Source organism: Protopterus annectens, chromosome 1.part1 (assembly GCF_019279795.1).
Source record: "Protopterus annectens isolate FY-2018-M chromosome 1.part1, PAN1.0, whole genome shotgun sequence".
Classification (NCBI taxonomy): Eukaryota; Metazoa; Chordata; order Ceratodontiformes; family Protopteridae; genus Protopterus; species Protopterus annectens.
Genome location: NC_056726.1, coordinates 548,887,206 through 548,909,785, shown reverse-complemented (window position 1 = coordinate 548,909,785; position 22,580 = coordinate 548,887,206). Strand labels below are relative to the sequence as shown.

The window sequence follows — 22,580 nt, the reverse complement described above, 5'->3', positions numbered from 1 at the left end:
ATTAATTATGGGAAACGGAAAGCAAAAAAGGGAAATACATGGAGATAGAGAAGGCAGTATATGTACAAAATAAAAAGATATAGATCTGTTAAGAAAACAGCAATATTTAAATACAGGGGATGAGAAAGGAATTATCTCATTTTGGGAAGGGGTGACACTGAAGGGACAAATTAATAATTGAACAAGTAAAGGTGAAAAAAAAAGTATTTATGTCAAAAGACAGGATAAGATTGAAAAAGTAAACATTTTTTAAAATACATATGGAAAAAAGGGAGAAGGAAACAAAATAGAGTGCAAATGTGAGAAATCTTCAGAGAAAGAGATGAAATGTTAAAAAAAATGAATATGGAAGAGTTGGAAAATACAAGGAGAATGGTTAAAGAGGACTCTTCACCAGATTAAGATAGCTTGGGTTACAGATTCTATAAAAAAAATGGGAGAGAATAAGAAAAAAAATTAAGATATGAAATGAATGGAGCGATCACAGTTTTAAGGAAAGTGATATATTTGAGGGCACTAAAAGATTAACTTAAAAGAAGGGAGAAAGAGCTTAAATAATTGCAGACAAAATATCTAATCGATACAGATAAGATTCTAATGAAGTCAATACAAATTATGATGGAAATGGTTTTGGAATGTACATAGAAAAGAGATTTATGGAGTTAAAATAATACATACAATAATACAATACTGTACATGTAACACTTTCGTCTTAAACGTTGTAAATATTTCTTCAGCTAAAAACTGTGCATCAATTCTGCACCATTTAAAACTTTTGCACAGGTCACATGACAATTTAAAACTCATTCTTAAAGGCATACCCCATGAATACATACTTTAAAAATATGCATATAATCTACATTCATACTTTCACATATAAAAATGAAACAATAAAATAAAAATTAGAAATAAAGATAAAATGTTCAAAACAATATCTTAATTCCTATGTATGAACTGCATAAGCATGGATCTTATAAATTCTCAGTGCTTGTATTCTTTTAATTTTTACAAGCAAGTTATCAAAGAGACTTTGTTTAAACCTGGGGCAATACCTGCACTGAACTGCAGCTGCCAATACAACTCTTTCTTCTCCAATAGTTGTCTCCAGGGTCCTCCTTCAGATTCATGCCCAACTTCTCTAACACTATAAATTTGAATTCATACCCCAGGCACTCATTGATATGTTTAGATAAGGCATTCATATTACAATTTTTCCAAATTTTGTATAGATGTTCATAGATCCTTTCATTTCATTTGCTCAGATTTATATCATGTAAAAACTGGGACATCCTTGATACAGACAAACCCCTCTTGTGTCACAATTAAACTTAGTCCTAACTTTGAACTGTTCCCCTTTTACTACAAAGGAATCGCTACAAAAAATATTCTTACAATAATTACAACTACCACATTTTGACATACGGAATATTTTTCGTTACTTCTCTCATTACTTTTCATAGATTCAAAAACACTCTTAAAACTCATTCCTTTTTTGTATATTATTACAGGCCTCTCTCCAACTTTCTCTTTTAAACAGAATTTTCATGCATGATACCTCAGTTCTTGTTCAAAACTCACTTAATAGAGTCATAGTCTAATGAAAACATGGTGATGAAACTACATATATAATCGACCCTAGATCTGGCCATTAACTCATTATTAATACCATGTTTGCTGACCAGTATTTCTGTGTTTCCCATATTGCCCTTCAAAATAGGCATAAAAAATGGTTTGTTCTTTTATATATCACCTCATTCACAGAACTGTCAATAAACTTTTCAGGGTATCCTCTTTTTAAAATAATATGCTGGCAGTTAGTGATTTTATGGAAGAATATGACAGGCTAAAGAATATGTTTTCAAAAACAGGATACCCTGAAAAGTTTACTGACAATTCTATGAATGAGGTGATATATAAAAGAACGAACCAATTTTTATGCCAATTTTGAAAGGCAATATGAAAAAAAAAAAAACAATGACGTACTGGTCAGCAAACTGCATTAATAATGAGTTAATGGACAGGTAGGTCTAGGATTGATTATAAATGTAGATTCATCACCATGTTTTCATTAGACTATGACTCTATTAAGTGGATTTTGAGCAAAAACTGGGGTATCATGAAAGAAAATTCTGCTTTAAAAGAGAAAGTTGGAGAGAAGCCTGTAATAACATTCAAAAAAGGAACAAGTTTTAAGAGTGTGTTTGAATTTATAAAAAGTAGTAAAAGAAGTAACAAAAAAATGATGTCAAAATGTGGTAGTTGTAATGATTGCAAGAATATTTTTTGTAGTGGTACCTTCATAGTAAAAGGGGAACAGTTCAAAGTTTGGGGTAAGTTTAACTGTGACACAAGGGGGGGTTGTCTATTTAGTTCTGTGTCAGTTTTTATGTGGGGAAAAACTGAGTGAAAACTAAACGAAAAGATCTATGAATGAAATAAGGAAACATTGTAATATGAATGCCTTATCTGAACATATCACTGAGTGGTCAGGGCATGAATTCATACTTAGTGTCAGAGAAGTTGGAAATAACTCCAAGGGTGGGGACCCTGGGGATTACTAATGGAGAGGAAAGAGTTGTAGTGGCAGCTCCAATTCAATGCAGGTAGTGCACCAGGTTTAAATGAAGTCTCCTCAATCACTTGCTTGTTAAAATTAAAAACATACAAGCATTGAGAATTTATAAGACCGAAGCTTATGTAGTTCCTACATAGGAATTAAAATACCAGTTTGAACATTTTATCTTTCTTTTTTATTTTTTGTTTCATTTTTATATGAAAAAGTATGTATTTATGGGGTATGCCTTTAAGAATGAGTTTTAAATTGTCGTGTGACTTTTCGAAAAGTTTTAAATTGTGCAGGATTTACAAACTATTTTGATCTGAAGAAGTCTTTACAATATTAAAGACGAAAGCACTTATGTGTGCAGTATTGCATTATTAAACGGCGACAGTTTTGCAGTGACCAGTTTTGGTCTGTGATTTCTTACTTTATCATTTGCTTGTCATCTTTTGTATAGAACTGAGCTACCACCAACTTAGGCAGATGGAATCTTGGTTTAACATCTCATCCAAAGGACAACACAGTCTCAGGACTGCAGTATCCGCTTAATGCTGCATTTTCAGCAATTCAGTCACCTGGAATGGGAAGAGAACCACAGCCAGCTTTCTGGTCCTCAAAAGTGAAAGGTGAGTGTGCTACCTGTTGTGTCACTGACACTGCATTTCTTTTTCACACTTGTGTCTAACAGAGTAGTGACACCCCATTATTTTACCCTTTAGCCAAATCCCAGTTTTTCACCCTCTTCTAGTCCAGTCAATTATCTGCTTCTGTCTTACATCAAAAGAAAGCTTTTAACTAATCTTGTTTTTATATCCCTTCTACCTACCATAACAGCAGAATTAAGTAAACTAGCAAATAGCTTACAGGAATCATTAGGAAGCTCAAAGCTGAGTATGAACTTAAAATAGTCAATAAAACCAAATCTAACTATCTTTGATCGAAAAGTGCTTTCAGTAACTGAGATAAGTTCATTTGTTTTATATACATAGTATTAGTAACCGCCAATGCTGCGGTATTATCGCAGATACTGTCAGACACCACCTGTTCTAATACAGGCCTTAGCTCACCCTGGTTGCAGATACATGAAAAAATAGTTTTAACTTAATGTCCTATCATTATTTAGAATGTTATACGGTTTGAATTTAACTGACACAAGGCAATCCTAGTACTGGAAAAACCAGGCTGATGACACAGCAAAGCACATCCATCTACAATGTTAATGGCAAGTACAATCAAAGATCAGGAAGTCAGAAGGAAAGGAGCAACTGATGTCTGACTCCCCTTTTCTGGAAGTGGGGGAGGCATGAAGGGCTAACCAGCCTGTATGCAAATATACTAACATGGCTGGCTGAAAAGACTGCTACAAGGAATCAAGCAATTATACATTCAGAATGACCTTAGCATTTCATATCATGCCAAGCAGAGAAAAGAGGGAAAGTGCAAGTCAAAGCATTAAATAAAATCTTGTGCATGTTCTAACGGGTGAGCCTCATTAGAGTCCATGCTTAGCTGGGGGGGGGGGGGATTACAAACTAAAATGATTTATCCATCTTTTCTTTAGGGGGGAAAAGATAAATATGAAAGTCCAGTTATAAAGATGACATATTTCATTTTTTATACAAAAATGTGGTACAGAGGTTACAGTACTACCGCTAAACAGACTTTGGTTCTCCAGTTCATTTTCCTAATTGAGGTATCTTTAATGATGAGACTACATGTCCTCGTTTTTTAATGGGTTTTCACCACATTTTCATTTTTTTTATTCCCCCATATTGCACAGTCATGTCCTAGGTGAACTGGGAATGGTCCAAATTGCCCATAGACACACTGCTATGTTTACTATGATAAGACAGGTATTCTATCCTGAATTAGTTCACTGCATTTTATGCTCTCCTACAACCCTAAAACTGATAAAGCATGCAGCAGTGAGTGAATGAATGAATGAAGGAATACCAGACATGTTTGACAGAAAACAGATATGAAGCACAACCATGTCTTTACCTGTCCAAATATGAAACCAGATAAAATACTATAAAAACAACCAGAAAATATAAAATATCACTACTGCACAATATTAAATTAAAATAAGTAAAAACTATGAAATACTAGGGAAAGTATTCATGTATATTATCATGCGAGCTGACAATGCCCGTATAACATGCAAGTCATAGCAGTCAGTGGGAGTGGAACTTGAAGTTTCTGCACCCCCAGGTTCAGCTGCAGTGCCTTTTCACGGCTACTTTTGTCTGCCAAAAAATGACAACACTGTTCTTTTTATCAAACTTTACTCCAAAGAATGTTTATACTTCAAAGAATTTTTATATCTAAAGATTCTAGTCATGTCTTCCTATCCTTGATTAGGTTAACTGCTTTGAAGAAATTTCTTTCATTTCATTTTCCATAACAGTTGAAGATGCACAAAGGAAGTGAAATGACAGCTATGCCAACAAAGGAATTGAATCTCTGCAATTCTGTTTTGAATCAGTCAAAGGTCAAGAGTTCAGTGCCTGACTCTAGCTTACAACATAAATTTTCAGATCTCTGTACAAACAAGATTCTTCCGTCCTACCACTTTCTTCACAGCTGCTATTAGAAATGCTATACGTCTTTTCAGATGTACATGCTCCCTTGGGAGGAAGAGGATCTCTGTCGAAAGAATCATACAGAATGGATACACCTTTGGACACAACTTCCTCTGACTTATTGTCAGAGGAGTTTTAACTGTGAGTCAAGAAACCTTCAAGTCTGACAATGGAAGTTATTTTCCAAGTGTGATAACTGTGGCATGATTTAACACGAAATATGTTTCATCTTCAAGCAGATTCAGGTGTGGGGTTCTATTTCAACTTTCCAAGTGCTTTGCAAATTCCCAGCCCTGCAGAAATGACGACAGCTGTAGAAACTGTCCCGGAGACAAATGGCTGTATTCCCGGAGTCACTTCAGAAATGCTTACAGGGAAATATTATGCACAATACTAGCCACATTTATAGTCTTATTTATGACCCCACTGCAGAATGCTCAACCATCCTTTCAATCAATGTCAAAATCAACTTCATATTGTCACATACACCTCTGTTAGTTTGTTGTTCAGCTTCAGTTTTACCAAAGTATAACTAGGGGATGCTCTCTGGCGATTTATGTAAAGGTGGAGACATGGATTCCTATTTTTCCAAAACCTTCCCTGTAATGCAATTGATTGCTTATATTCCTTCATGAAAGATGCTTGGAGCAAGATAAAAGATGGACATAAAGATGAGTCACTGTCATGTCTGGTTTATTTTTTCCTCAGCTGTGTCTGATTCTACACCACGACAGTAACGCCTGACTTATAATGTCGCTCTTCTACTGTTAAGTGGTGCATACCACAAGAAAAGGCAACATTAAGAAATGCTGCATTAGTTCTCAAAGTTTCAAACCTGCTAGCAGTTTGAATGCATTTTCATTTCCATTCATTTTATTAGCCTTTTTGGCTTAATTTCTAACTGAGAAGCACAGAAAAACTTCAGTGTTTTTTATACCAAGTAGAAGCAATTATTGTTGGCATTACTTTTTCAGGATCTAATAAAAGATGTGCTTTCTCATAGGTAAACAGTAGAGTTGGATCATGGTCAAATGGGGCCCTAGGCAGGCTGATGGATCACCCCCCCCCCCACTGCAGCCCCCACTTGGAACCCCCCCCCCCAAGCCATTCCAGTGACCCATTACTTGGCTATTTCTCTTACCATAAACACTGTTCAAACCTCACATTTGGTGTTAATTTAAAATTTTTATTTAAAATTTCATATCACAAACACTGAGCAATTTTCTAAACAAAATAATACAGTCTCACAATGAAAACAGACTTAGCATGAACAGTAAACTTCTCTGCCCTTGAAATTCAAATTCATTGAAACGGCACTGAAATCCCACATTCAAAGAAAATGCAATTGGCCAGTGGTGGAGAATGCTATTTTCAAACCACAGGCTCCTTTCACACATTTTAGGACCATGCACACATGCATGTGTTCTTTGATTCACCTTCTTGGTTGTATTAAATTGTATAATACAGCACCACATGTTAGTGTGCGTTTTAAATTTGTAGTTTTGAACATTTTTTCCAGTAAACAATAAAACAAAATGTATGAACCAATAATGACAAAACTACCTATTTCAAAACATTTCAACCATAAAAGGCCACTCAAACATCTGTCATTACAATCCACCAATATCAGTAAATATGCAAAATCTCTGCAGAAGTAAACGTCATCTGAATAATTCCACTTTAAAGAGATTTATAATTAATGAACAGGTTGCTGCTGAGAAACAATTTTACATTTCAGTGTTTCATGTACAAATTTAGTGCCTGCTGCCCTTGAATGAACCTGTATTGGATGGGAAATAGGAAATTCACCCCAGGGATCACCTCTGCAGCTCTGCTCGACAGTGGCACAGGAAAATACTTTTCTTGGGTGGTGAAAGCCAGAGTATCTTTTTGGCTAGGCTTAGATAGGCCCTAGGGCCAACAGCCTAGTACCTACCTATGAACCTATGAATAAATTGCCCATGTTACATTGAAAAAAATGGTAAGCTGGTAATACTGGAATATGCAATGACTGTCAAAGCCACAATAGGTTCATAGTTACTAAACATCTCATCCAAAGGAGGGCATGCTCAGGAGTGCAGCACTTCTACCCCTTTTAAAATGCACCGCGAAATCAGCATTCTATTTACATGGTGTGGGAGTAGAACCCACATTCTTCTACAACAAAGGCAAGTATGCTACCTTTTGTGCTGCTAACACTGCTTTCAAATTTTATAGTACAAACACTGATGATGTCCATTTGCTAAACAATACAGTTATACACTGAAAAAAGTCTTAGCATGAGCAACAGTAAACTTCTCTTCCCTTGAAACTCACAATTCCATGAAAATGTACCCTTGATGATAATCTGGCAGTTGGTGTAGAGGATTCATGCTCCTTACTCCTGTAATCAAGGTACAGGGTTTGAGGCTGAACAAGTTAACTAACCTGCTATCTATAACTGTGGCATTTTACACAAACAGTCCCCCCAGCTAGCGGTCTTCCCCAAGCCAGCAGGCCCTAGGCAACTGCCTAGGTTTCCTAGTGCTGAATCTGGCTCTGGTAAACAGTACTGAAAGGTCTTGAGATGAGATTCTGCATGATATTGTTAATTTCAAACACTGCTAAAAAACAAGGGAGAATGAAAACCTGAAAGCTTTTCTGCTGTGATCAAATTACTAAAGTTATGAAAAAAACTTTGATCTTTAGCACAAGTATTTAGAACATGTCACATGGCAGATTATCTCTAGTACAGATACTCAGCCCATGGCCCAAGTGGTAGATCATCTCTGGCATCAACATTCAGACTAAATGCACACTGGTACACTTTCCTTTGGAGGCATTAGCCACATAGTTTCATGTAGCAGATGAAAAGGTACAGGATTGACTTCCCTGGAGTGGGGTTAAACAGAGTCTACTACAGGACAACTCTCCAACAGCGGGTACAACATAGTCATGGGTACTGAAACTTTCAAAGGAACAACAGTGGTCAGATCTCTTCTAAGCAAGGGAGTGCATCCATAAGACCAAACATGCGTATTAGCACTGTTCTGATGCACCACTGCAAGTAAGGGCCATGAAAAATAAAAACTACATCTATCACCTTGCCACATACTTAGTCCAGCATTATTTTTTCTTCACACTATTACTCTCACTGTTATCCAATACATTATTTGAATCGTATTCCTTACTGCAGTGATTCCTCTTGCTTTGTGTTATAGTTTTCTTTGTAACCAATAACAACAGGAATAACACTGATTCTTCTAATTCAGTACATTATAAGTCTTCTTGTATCCTAGCAACATAAGCATTACTGTAAGCTTTATCTCTTTTTGTAATATTGCTGTCACTAAATTTTCTATCCCCCTCCATGAAAAGAAATAAACTCATACACGAACAACATATTTGGGCATATTACCCCAATACTCCACCTCCAACAATAGCGATCGACATTATTCACAAAAACAAAAATACTTCTAAATTTTTGTGGGGTATTAAAATGTGTGCACAAACACCTTCGTGAAAATATTCTAAACATTTGCAATTTATGAGCAATGCTATTTAAGAAACACATCCTGTAAACAGAAATAAGTTAAATAAATGCCATCAAGAGATGTATACACATGTAGAATCCTCATCTCATGAAGTGTGAACACTATGCTTCTGTGTTACTTACCCCATCCTTTTTATCTCTCTCCAGAGCACCGTGCAGAAACTCCAGAGACACCTCTTCATTTTCGTCAAGCCACTGTGTTACAAACTGTTCAAACCACCTGTGTAAAACAAAACATTTTGCAGTTACTGCTGTTGTTTGTAGACTACAGGATATATGCCTTTAAATTTTAATTAAGTCGTTATGGTGATGTCCATTTTATGTGGCCCACAGATGTTCTAGAGAATTCAGTTTGCAGTAAAGACCACATGGTCTCTTGTAGTTATTTATTATATTTCCTGACATGACATGAAGTAAAGTGGAGTAAGAATTTGCAGGAACTGGATAGATAGCCTTACTGACTTGATACTAAATCTGTTCAACCTCTTTCTCTCAACTGGGTTTGTACCCATGATGCTGAGAAAAGATATGGTCATCCCACTTCACAAAAGGGGGTCCATGACTGCCCCTGGAAACTGCAGACCAATTAGAGTAAAGCTGTGGAGCGCATCATAATTGATCTTATAAACAAGTACATTGGCAGTCTACAGTCCATGGACTTAAACCAGTTTGGGTTTGTTACAGGTAGATTCTGGCCCTTAACCTAGTGGACTTCTTTAAACAAGTCACAGATGCACTAAACACATACTGGCACACATCTCTCAAGTCAGTCTGGTGAAGACGTTTTAACATCACCCCACATTCTGGCATTATTGACAAGTTAATCAAACTAAACATAAACCCTTATGCAATGCACTGGCTTACAAACATAATTCAATATGTTAATGCAGGGGGGGTTATGCTCCCGTCTGAGAGTGTAGTTACTAATAGGGTCTCTCATGGGTCAGGGCTGGGGCCACTTCTGTGTAGTATGCACATCTCTGATGTTAAAGTTGATATCAGGAGCCTGAAGCTGACCAAGTTTCCTGATGACTGCAAACTTGAAGCTATCACATACTCTCCTGCTGACTCTTAAATTATCTAAAAGGGCCTAAAAACTACAAATAAGTGGTTTTAGGACTATGGCCTAAACCTAAATGCTAAGAAATGTAGTACTGTGTCCTTTGGTAAACATGTGCAATTAGGCACATAAAATACATATGCCAACCCACCACCCAAAACTTATACAGCCATTCGGGACATGGTTACTTTCATAACCAACGAACTATCCTTTTTCCATCCTGTATCTCTTGTTGTTAGAAAGTCCTTCTGTCTTGCCAGGTTGACTACCAGGAGAATGTCTTCTATGTTAAAGGAGGTTATTATCCCACTTCAATCTTTCCTTATCACACCCATAATGCCCCCTTCAGTATTTACCCGTCCAAAAAAATGCCTCAACCTGAAAAACTCAGTATTTCCTCACAAAGAAAATTAACAGTATGGCTTCCATGTACTATGCAGACAGCCTTAAATCACCATGTCTCTTCTCTTGTTTCTTACAAACTTTTGAAGGGGTACCTCTGCCTTGCCTACAAATCCTCTAATGATCCAGTCCTAAATGATCCCCTGTACACTGACAAAAAACAACCAAAAACAACCACTTTAAATAAAGAACAGTTGTGTGAGTAAAACTTTCCATAATATTAGATGTTATAACAGATCATTGTTACATTAGCCTATATGGGTCCTACCCACCACTGGATCTGGCCAGCTTCACAAATACAACAGAGTTTTCCCTGTTTGCCAACTGTTCGGAGCTCAAGGATAGCTCCATAAAAGTACATTTTGAATAGTAAAAGCATCAGAGCATTTTTAGTCCAGGAGGGAGACAAGAGAAGACAATGCTAGAAAACAAACCAAACAGCAACTATATGCAAAAAGGGATGGAGAAATCTATACCCTAGCAAAACCAACAAAATAAAAAATGGGAGCTGTGGGGGATGCTACTGTAACAGTGATCTATTAGAACATCTACTGTCACTGTACATTTTACTTTCACAACTGTACCATGTTCAAATACAGATCAATGCTGCAGGAGCCTAAGCTATACTGACCACAGCTTGGGGAAGAAAAAGGAAAAAGGGGAGGAGGCCAATTAATGAAGACTCTAAGAGCACATGGAGAATGTTCTTAGCAAAGCCCATTCTAGACCTGGAAAATGAACCCATTTTGTAGTGCTTTGCAAAGTGTGTACAAAATGTTGCTGACTCTAGAATACTTCTAGAGTCCACCCCTTTCCAGAGTGCCACAAAAAAAGCCCCTGTGGAATGAGTTCTAACCCTGCCTGGAGGTGGTACTATGGAAATGGCTTGTTTTCAAATGGGTTGTCCTTTCATACAGCTGATTAGCTTTCCTCAAGGTCTGAGTTTTTCTAGGTATTTTCTGAGCTACCTATGGATATCAAGAGTATGAAGCATCCTTGCTCCCTTGTTCTTAGATTCAGGACAGAAAACTGTGAGACATAGTCCAGCTTAAAGCACACTCTGAGACCACTTCAGGTGTAAAGGTAAGATAAGATAGGGTCGATGCATCATAAGATCTTGTAACTCAGGCAATCTCCTAGTAGATGTCAAAGGAGCAAGTAAAGCACTCTTCCAAGTTAAGAACTTCATTTTGTCTTCATGAGCTGGTTCAAATGGAAATTAAGAAAACTTCTCTAGCACAAAATTCATATCCCATGGAAGAGTTAGCTGTTTCCTAGGGAGATGAATATGAAACTCTCCTTTACAAATCTGTTTAACGTGAGTATTATTAGAGGGGGGAGACACCAAGGGCAGACAAACAGAAAAGCCACTGAACAGTAAGAAAATAACTCACACAAATAACAGACACAGGCCTAAAGAGGATACTGGCACAAACTAGAAAATCTTTACCACTTAACCATATACGATTTCTAGTAGTAGGTTTTCTTACCTCCTTTTCTACCCACTGGCCATCCTGAGAATAAAGGGTGTTTAAAACGTATCAACATTCTATCATCCAGTGAGTAGTTGAAGAGTGTCTAGATTGGAGTGTATCAAACTCCCCTTGTCGTGTGTGTGCATCTCCAGTCTGTGGGAAAGCTTGTGGTAGCTTGTCCATGGCCAATTTGAAAAAAAAAATGGACAACCATTGTTGCCTTAGCAAAAAGGGATTCATCCTCACAATTTTTGGAGAGTCCTTCTGGATCTTTAGAAGAACCCTGGATATCAACAGAAAGGGTGGGGATGCAGACAAGAACATTTCCTTCCAGAGGAATGAGACACATCTTTCTTCCAGGTTTGTTTGGAAGGAGTCCTGGGTCTGAATGTCTTTAGTTGTCTGTTGTAAAGGGAGGCAAACAGATCAATTTGAGGTGTTTCCCACAGTTGGATCAATTTTTGGAACACCCCAGGATGAAGTTTTCATTTATGAGGGGTGGGGTCTCTCCTGGTTTTGCTGATCTTGTCTGCAATAAAGTTTCGCTCTACCTGAATGTATGAAGCCTGAATAGTCAAACCAAGCTGAGTTGCTACCTCCCAGACTATCATAACAAGTCTGCAAATAGGGTATGATGTGGTATCCCCTGTTTGTTTATGTAAAACATCACTGTGGTGTTGTCTGTGTACACCTGCAGAGGTCTTAGGGATCAGAGATAATTCAAGGCCTTCAAAGCAATGACAACTGCTAGCTTCTCTCTTACAGTTTTGAGCTTCTGTCTGCATGCACTTTTACCCCTTTTGAAAACATTCTCCATGCCAGGGGTGAAGCACCACTGCTCCGTGACAAAATGGGGAGTCAGAAGGGAGAATGTAAGACCTAGACTGCAAGCTGTCTGGAATACCCACCATCTAATCTCCGTCTTTACAAATCCCAGGACTGGGATATGAAAAGAAAAGAGGTGTAGATGCTGAGTCCAAACCTCTCTGTGGAACGATTGCATTTTCATGTACAACCTAGCAAGGAGAAGAATGAAACTCATAGATGTCATCTACCCCAGAATCCTCAGAAACTCCTTCACAGATGCCCAATTTTGAGAGAACTCTGAAAGAACTATGGAAACATTTCTACTCTGTCTGGAGAAAGAAAAAAAAGGCTCTTCACAAGGCCAAGGCAGAGTCCAACAAACATCCCAGGGAAATCATTCTGTGAGAAGGGACTTCTGAAAGTTGATGTGAAATCCCAAACTGAGTATAAGTTCCTGATAAGTTGCTAAAGAATTTGGATAGCTGGGCAAAGAGTCTGCAAAGATAAGGAAATTGTCTAAATATGGAAAAATGTGAATGCATTGAAGTCTGAAGTAATGTCTGCAACCAGGCATATAATGAATACCCTTAGTGAAGTGGAGAGTCCAGAAGGTAAAACAAACAACTGATAATATAAACCATGCGGACATTCACCGCACTTCTTCAGACAAATTTACAAGCATGGAACATCAAGTTTATATACCTCACAAAATTAATTAAACAATTAAACAATTAGTTTGAACAACCATTAAAATCTCAATTAAATCATATAGTAAGACAATTATTGAAAGACATATATTAAAAAGTGCTTTATAAAAAGTTTACAAAGAACAAAACCAACACCTAAATCTTTATAAAATGTATATTATATATAATTATACAGTATATTATTAATCGATGTGAAGCTACACATTATGTGTATAAACTAAATAAATTATGCTAATATCTGGAACAACGAAATAAATTTATTATCTTAAAAGAGCTTTGAGTTTCAAAAGGCATTTAATTGAACAGGTCTCATTGAGACCTGGAGAAACGTATGCATTAGTTTTGAGTTGCCAAAGCAACTCTTGTTCCTCAAGTATGAATATACAGGTTTCCGATACAGATAATGTGTTGTCTAATACCAATAACAGGGCTGACTTTTGTAGCTCTATTAATTATTGATCGAGTCTACTAACCCAATATAATGAACTCATGTTAGAGTTCAGGAATATTTTAAACATCAATTGGGAATTAATTTTACAGGACTCCCAATGTAGCGAGGTCCTAGGCATGAAGCCTTTAGTTGTTTTTAAGAGAACACCTTCTCTAAGGACATTATTAGAATGCCCTGTTCAACAATACACACCTAATAAAGGCATGTTTAAATGTGGACATTGCAACTATTGCAAACATATTCAAACAGGTTCCACATTTTACATTAGAGTAAAATATTTCATTAATAATAAATATAATTGTCAAACTGAAGATGTTGTTTATTTAGCGGTGTGCCAATTATGTCACACTTTTTATTTTGGCAAGACAGAACGCCAACTTAAACAGCGCATTTATGAACACTTATATGCTATTTCCAAAAACAATATTACTAATGCTCTTGCTAAACACATCACAGATAATAATAATCATAAATTTTTATTTATGGTAGTTCAAAAGATTAACAAAGACCCTAGAGGAGGACCGTGGAATTTGTTACTTGAGGAACAAGAGTTGCTTTGGCAACTCAAAACTAATGCATACGTTTCTCCGGGTCTCAATGAGACCTGTTCAATTAAATGCCTTTTGAAACTCAAAGCTCTTTTAAGATAAAAAATTTATTTCGTTGTTCCAGATATTAGCATAATTTATTTAGTTTATACACATAATGTGTAGCTTCACATCGATTAATAATATACTGTATAATTATATATAATATACATTTTATAAAGATTTAGGTGTTGGTTTTGTTCTTTATAAACTTTTTATAAAGCACTTTTTAATATATGTCTTTCAATAATTGTCTTACTATATGATTTAATTGAGATTTTAATGGTTGTTCAAACTAATTGTTTAATTGTTTAATTAATTTTGTAAGGTATATAAACTTGATGTTCCATGCTTGTAAATTTGTCTGAAGTGCGGTGAATGTCCGCATGAAAGCGCTAACTAGTAAAAGCATTTGGTTCAACATTCTACTTGGTCTGCAGTTGGTACCTTTTTTCATTTTTTTCAGTGTGATTTATTAGTTTCGTGGTTTTATGGCGGAGAGTATTGGTATTGGTATCCAACCATCGCAGTCCCAGGAGATGTTTCTTTCCAACACCGACTCGGGAAGGGCTGTTAATGAAGACACAAATTCTGTTGGCAACTTAACTGCTCTTATACAGCGCCTTACCCAACAAGTTGACAATCTGGCTACACAATTCAATAGCCGGTTTTCCGGCTCTATGCCTGTGGTTCGCCAGAAGACAGGGGTTGCTTTTCAACCTATCCCTAGCGCCCCAAGGTCTATTCTAGGTGAAAATACTATGGAACAACTGGATTCAGATTTGAATTTAACGGACAGTATTCCTCCAGTGCAACCTATTAGGCAAAGCGCCAATGTAGGTAACAGAACTGTTTCACCATTACTGCGAATTGCCCAGAACAACAATACTGAATACCTGGGGAATGGTAATATGCATTTACTTAATAATGGTCCTCCTTTGTTACATGAATTTATTAATGCATTGGATAATATGTTCCAAAACAATTCACAGACTGATATTTCTAATCAACAAATGCATGCTAATAACATTAACATTGTTTCTAGGTTGAAACAATTTGATGCAGCATTATTGAAATATAAGAAATTACAAGCTGAGATTTTATACTTCCGTGAGTGCATTAAACATAGCATCGTACCTAAAGGGTTGAGGCAATGGAAGTATCCATCAGGTGTCATCAAGAACTCAGCTTTTCATAAACAATTGATTCATTTCTTTAATCAGCAAGGTTTGAATTTTTTGGAACTCCTTATAAGTGCTTATAATACTCAAATGTTAGATCTTAAGGCTCAACATGAAATTCTTGAAAAAGAAATCAAAGACGACAACGATTTCCATCGTTATGAGTACGATTATGGGAGAATTTTTTTCAGTATAAGTTCATTATTAAATAAAATAAATGAAACCAAGAAGCGTAAATTTATTAGAGACAAGTTAGCATACGATGAGCATATGGCATATCCGGATCCACCCACTCTTAATACAAGGGTTTCTTCATCTCAAGATAGTTCACGTCACACCACCAATGATAACCATGATACCAGTCAGGCGTCTGACGTAGACTTAGTAGAGTTTCCACCATTGTTAGAAGAACAACAGCAAACTAGTGGGAACACATCGTCTGAAGTTAGACGAAGTGAAAGGATTTACCAACAAAAAAATGGGGCGAATAACCAAGGTCCATCTTCATCGGGTTTTCAACAGCAAACCCGCAATTACACCAAAACGAACACAAACAAGAACAACAGAAGAAACCAAAACAGAAAAGTTTACAATCGACGCAAGAAATAACAACAGACTGCTCGTATGGTATGCCTACAATTGTTTCTAACAGTAATATGGACTTTAAAGTGTATAATTATACTTCTTTTTTACCCACTATGGAATTCATTGACTTACTAGCTAAGGGTTTTAACTACGCATTGCCTAACAACTTGAATATAGGGCATGTGCTATGTGATTTAAAGCTATACACACGGAAATTAAACCTAAATGTATTATTTAAAGGATGCAATCATATTTTAAATGATGAACGCGTACCTAGTACATATAACCCACACCTCAACAGTAATTTGGCAGTTTTTGAAAAAATATCGGAAATCCATTTGAGGGGTTTATTCAAACAATCTACTTTTAGTTCTAACAAGAAATTTAAGGTTATTAGTATGATTCAGTTAGTCAAGAATAATCAAATACGGGTTATGAAACCCGATAAAGGTGGGGGTGCAGTCCTCATGTACGAAGACGATTACAACAATAAGATGGAATTAATGTTGTCATCTGATAGTTATCAAAAGATTTCTAAAAACGAGCTTAACCAAGCACACCAAAAAATTAGGAATGCTTTAAGTGATTTATTTATCGAAGGAAGCATCTCCTTAGATCTATACCATTATTTAAGCATGCCAGCACCGTTCACTCCAGTTATGTTCGGGGTGCCCAAGTTACATAAAGGGATTCATGATTTAACTTTTCGACCCATTATTGACGGCAGGCAGTCAATTACGTACGCATGCGCCAAATGGGTCGATAATAAATTAAAAGAAATCTTAAAAACAGAGCCACAGATATGCATAGATTCGTGGCATGTCTTAAAGAATTTGAATTCTATTCCCTTTAATAGTAATTACAAGTTTGTCACTACTGATGTCAGCAATTTGTATACTGTTATTCCTCAAGATATTGGGCTTGATTGGGTAAGAGAATTTCTTTTACTCAAACATTACCCTGGTCATGACATCAATTTGCTTATTAGCTTACTAGATTTGGTGTTGAGTAATAATTATTTTATGTTTAAAGACAAAATATACTTGCAAAAAACAGGTGTCGCGATGGGTTCCCCATGTGGGGGTACCTTCGCTAATTCAGTTATGACGTTCTGGGAACGTTCATACGTGTTTAAAAATGTCCTATTTCAACAAGTAGTAGTATGGTACACAAGGTACCAAGATGACATTTTTATGATTATTAATAGTGGTGATGAACAGATAAAGGAATTAATGAAAATAATGAATGATTTGACATCTTTCCTTGAATTTACTTTCATATCAGACGAAGTATCCATTAATTTTTTGGACATTCTGATTAGTAAGGATGTACTTCGAAAATGTTTTGTTACTAGCATTTATAGGAAAACCTTGTATAGTAATTCCTTTTTACATTTTTCTAGTTACCATCCTTATTTCCAAAAAAGAGGCATTGTCAAAGGCCAATTGGTTCGTGCTTCACGTATGTGTTCAGAAGATTATTTATTTGAAAAAGAGTGTTCGTTTCTCAAACAAATGTTCTTAAATAGAGATTATCCTTGTAAATTATTCAACAATTTAATGAAAGAGGTTGAACAAAAGAGAAGAAATGGATTATTAGCTCCTTTATTAATGAATAACAGTATGAATATACAGGTTTCTGATACAGATAATGTGTTGTCTAATACCAATAACAGGGCTGACTTTTGTAGCTCTATTAATTATAGATCGAGTCTACTAACCCAATATAATGAACTCATGTTAGAGTTCAGGAATATTTTAAACATCAATTGGGAATTAATTTTACAGGACTCCCAATGTAGCGAGGTCCTAGGCATGAAGCCTTTAGTTGTTTTTAAGAGAACACCTTCTCTAAGGACATAAACAATATTACTAATGCTCTTGCTAAACACATCACAGATAATAATAATCATAATTTTTTATTTATGGTAGTTCAAAAGATTAACAAAGACCCTAGAGGAGGACCCTGGAATTTGTTACTTGAGGAACAAGAGTTGCTTTGGCAACTCAAAACTAATGCACACGTTTCTCCAGGTCTCAATGAGACCTGTTCAATTAAATGCCTTTTGAAACTCAAAGCTCTTTTAAGATAATAAATTTATTTCGTTGTTCCAGATATTAGCATAATTTATTTAGTTTATACACATAATGTGTAGCTTCACATCGATTAATAATATACTGTATAATTATATATAATATACATTTTATAGAGAATTAGGTGTTGGTTTTGTTCTTTATAAACTTTTTATAAAGCACTTTTTAATATATGTCATTCAGTAATTGTCTTACTACATGATTTAATTGAGATTTTAATGGTTGTTCAAACTAATTGTTTAATTGTTTAATTAATTTTGTAAGGTATATAAACTTGATGTTCCATGCTTGTAAATTTGTCTGAAGAAGTGCGGTGAATGTCCGCATGAAAGCGCTAACCAGTAAAAGCATTTGGTTCAACATTCTACTTGGTCTGCAGTTGGTACCTTTTTTCATTTTTTTCAGTGTGATTTATTAGTTTCATGGTTTTATAACTGATAATGTAAACCAGACACAACAAATCGAGAGATATATGAAATGCTTGGCAACAGGAATGTGATGATAGGTGTCCTTATCTTTACCGTAAAAGTTAGTGGGAGATCAGCGGAACAAGTGACTAAGAGATAACATTGTGAACTTCAGAATTTTGACAAATGTTTGGAAAAGAAAGATCCAATAATGCAGGCCCTTAAGGATCCTTCTATTTGGAGAACTAGAAAAACTGTTGAATAAAAACTTTTGCCTAGTAGATTGGGAGGAGTCATATTCCATAGCTCCAAGAGAGAGAGAGAGAGAGATTACGACAGCATAATGTGCAACATGGCAGTAAATAAATCTGAATACCTGGACTAGAAACTCTCCTTTACAAATCTGTTTAACATGAGTATTATTAGAGGGGGGAGAGACCAAGGGCAGACAAACAGAAAAGCCACTGAACAGTAAGAAAATAACTCACACAAATAACAGACAGAGACACGCCTAAAGAGGATACTGGCACAAACTAGAAAATCTTTTCCACTTAACCATACACGATTTCTAGTAGTAGTAGGTTTTCTTACCTCCTTTTCTACCCACTGGCCATCCCGAGAATAAAGGGTGTTTAAAACATATCAACATTCTATCATCCAGTGAGTAGTTGAAGAGTGTCTAGATTGGAGTGTATCAAACTCCCCTTGTCTTGTGTGAGCATCTCCAGTCTGTGGGAAAGCTTGTGGTAGCTTGTCCGTGGCCAATTTGAAAAACAATGGTCAACCATTGTTGTCTTAGCAAAAAGGGATTCATCCTCACAATTTTTGGAGAGTCCTTCTGGATCTTTAGAAGAACCCTGGATATCAACAGAAAGGGTGGGGATGCAGACAAGAACATTTCCTTCCAGAGGAATGAGAAACATCTTTCTTCCAGGTTTGTTTGGAAGGAGTCCTGGGTCTGAATGTCTTTAGTTGTCTGTTGTAAAGGGAGGCAAACAAATCAATTTGAGGTGTTTCCCACAGTTGGATTAATTTTTGGAACACCCCAATATGAAGTTTTCATTTATGAGGGGTGGGGTCTCTCCTGGTTCTGCTGATTTTGTCTGCAATAAAGTTTCGCTCTACCTGAATGTATGAAGCCTGAATAGTCAAACCAAGCCGAGTTGCTACCTCCCAGACTATCATAACAAGTATGCAAATACGGTATGATCTGGTATCCCCTGTTTATGTAAAACATCACCGTGGTGTTGTCTGTGTACACCTGCAGAGGTCTTAGGGATCGGAGATAATTCAAGGCCTTCAAAGCAATGACAACTGCTAGCTTCTCTCTCACAATTTTGAGCTTCTGTCTGCATGCACTTTTATCCCTTTTGAAAACATTCTCCATGCCAGGTGTGAAGCACCACTGCTCCGTGACAAAATGGGGAGTCAGAAGGGAGAATGTAAGACCTAGACTGCAAGCTGTCTGGAATACCCACCATCTAATCTCTGTCTTTACAAATCCCAGGACTGGGATATGAAAAGAAAAGAGGTGTAGATGCTGAGTCCAAACCTCTCTGTGGAACGATTGCATTTTCATGTACAACCTAGCAATGAGAAGAATGAAACTCATAGATGTCATCTACCCCAGAATCCTCAGAAACTCCTTCGCAGATGTCCAATTTTGAGAGAACTCTGAAAGAACTATGGAAACATTTCTACTCTGGAGAAAGAAAAAAAAGGCTCTTCACAAGGCCAAGGCAGAGTCCAACAAACATCCCAGGGAAATCATTCTGTGAGAAGGGACTTCTGAAAGTTGATGTGAAATCCCAAACTGAGTATAAGTTCCTGATAAGTTGCTAAAGAATTTGGATAGCTGGACAAAGAGTCTGCAAAGATAAGGAAATTGTCTAAATACGGAAAAATGTGAATGCATTGAAGTCTGAAGTAATGTCTGCAACCAGGCATATAATGAATACCCTTAGTGAAGTGGAGAGTCCAGAAGGTAAAACAAAGAACTGATAATGTAAACTAGACACAACAAATCGAGAGATATATGAAATGCTTGGCAACAGGAATGTGAGGGTGGCTTAATGGCTAAGGTGTTTGCCTTACAAACACAAGGTGCAGGGTTTGAGTCTCACAAGGTATAATTGGCTAGGCTTAAAATGGCTCGCAAGGGCAGTTAGCCTAGTACTAAACTATGAACCTATGAACCTATGATGATAGATGTCCTTATCTTTACCGTAAAAGTTAGTGGGAGATCAGCGGAACAAGTGACTAAGAGATAACATTGTGAACTTGAGAATTTTGACAAATGTTTGGAAAAGAAAGATCCAATAATGCAGGCCCTTCAGGATCCTTCTATTTAAAGAACTAGAAAAACTGTTGAATAAAAACTTTTGCCTAGTAGATTGGGAGGAGTCATATTCCATAGCTCCAAGAGAGAGAGAGAGATTACAACAGCACATGGTGCAACATGGCAGTAAATAGATTTGAATACCTGGACTAGAGGTCTGACAAGGGGGAAGGATTCCCTTTGAGGTGTACTCCTGCTGGATTGCATTCAGAACCCAGCTGTCTGAAATCACCTGATGCCACAAAGGAAGATGAAGTCTGAGAGAAATGTAAAGGTTGCCAGGGTGGGCAGAACCTGAACAGGTGGACTATCATGCAGACTGTGAGCACTATCCTTGATTTTAGGGGGCTTTCCTTTCTTTTTTGAGCCTCCTTCCCATTGCTTTTTAAACCCCTGATTGCCAGCTCCTTGCTGGTTGAATTGTTTAATGGAAAATGGATCTGAGGAAGGAAATTGCTATCTGGCCCAAAAAAGGAGGATTGAAAAATATGAGTCATTTCTTGAATCTGGTTTCACCATTCTTCAAACTTCTTAATACTTCAGCTGCAGAAGAGCCAAACAAAAACAGATACATTCTCCTTATTTAAAGGATAATTTAATATCTCAGATTTATCATCATCAGGAAAACTTTACAGAATGCATCCAAGGCTACCCCTCAACCTCTTAGAGCAAGAAATCTGGACAAAGCCACAAATAATGGTAGGGGGAAGTTCAAAGGCCCAAACATAAGGACACTTTTTAAACATTGCTCTTACAAACTTAGAAAGTTGCTAGAATAACAGATTTTGCATTAGCATGAATTTTCTGAAGGATATGATGTTTGGAAATCAAATATCTGCCATTATTTCCTTACTTCAGTCCTCAATGTTTTGCCAGAAAAGTACAATTTTATGAGAAATGGACCAAAAATATGAGTCAAAAATCTGGACAGTTGAGAGCTATGGCCCAAACAAGTCTCATCAAAACTGATGGAAAAGCTGCAGCTCTGCCAGAAGAATCAGCATTATCACATGCATCCTTTAAAATGTCCTTAGTCAAATGAGAAACAGCTGCCACATAAATATGTAACTAATTATTTACCTCAGAAGGAATGGTCTCCATTAACTTCTGTGTGTTTTCAAAAGGTAGCAATAAAAACTTTAGCTTTCAGAATGTTAAATTGTCAAACACATATGTTAGAGTACTAGAAGAATACGTTTTCTTCCACAGCTTATCCACTTAACTCAATTTTCCCATCAAGGATGGGAAGGCAACCTCTGTAACCTATGTAGCAGAAGCACATATGGATTGAAACATAATTGCTGGGTCTGCTTTAGCACTACAAAACAGGTACTTGCCTGTCTGGAGTACTTTACATAACTTGTCAGACTTCTTAGGGGCTGGAGGCTGTCCATCACTTAACCTAAAATCAGTGAGAAAAACATTCTCTGAAGCAGCAAGGCAGGATGGATAGCTGCAGCTTTAGACATGTGCAACTGTAACTAATCAAAATACATGTCTGTGCACAGGTACATCATGTTGGTGCCACTAACAAACCATTTTATTCCTGTATAAAGTATCAGTGAAATACATTTCAAGAACAGGAAAATCTGACGGTATACTTTTCTAGGAATCAGATTGCAAAGACGAGACTGAGAAGTTCCTAAAGTACAACCATCTCCCTACAGTGTTTATTATTCTTCTGACTGAAACTCCCTGTGAGGAAGAGGAGGACATATTTTCCTTTTCTTGCATGAAGAATCAGAAGATGATGAAAAAGCATTAAATTTGTTCTTGAGCAAATCCCAGTAATCTGCCCTGTCCATAGAAATTC

General features: G+C 36.6%; 1 protein-coding gene across 9 annotated transcripts in view; it reads right to left on the bottom strand.

Moving 5' to 3' along the window:
- The window catches only part of LOC122806326 (protein unc-13 homolog B-like), a 2,554,726-nt gene that overhangs the window by 713,665 nt on the left and 1,818,481 nt on the right, over positions 1–22,580 (bottom strand). For all 9 annotated transcript variants that reach the window (XM_044076650.1, XM_044076675.1, XM_044076685.1 and 6 more), the window contains one exon: positions 8,798–8,894. In XM_044076650.1, the coding sequence (XP_043932585.1) occupies positions 8,798–8,894 (97 nt within the window). The remainder of the gene's footprint in view (positions 1–8,797; positions 8,895–22,580) is intronic.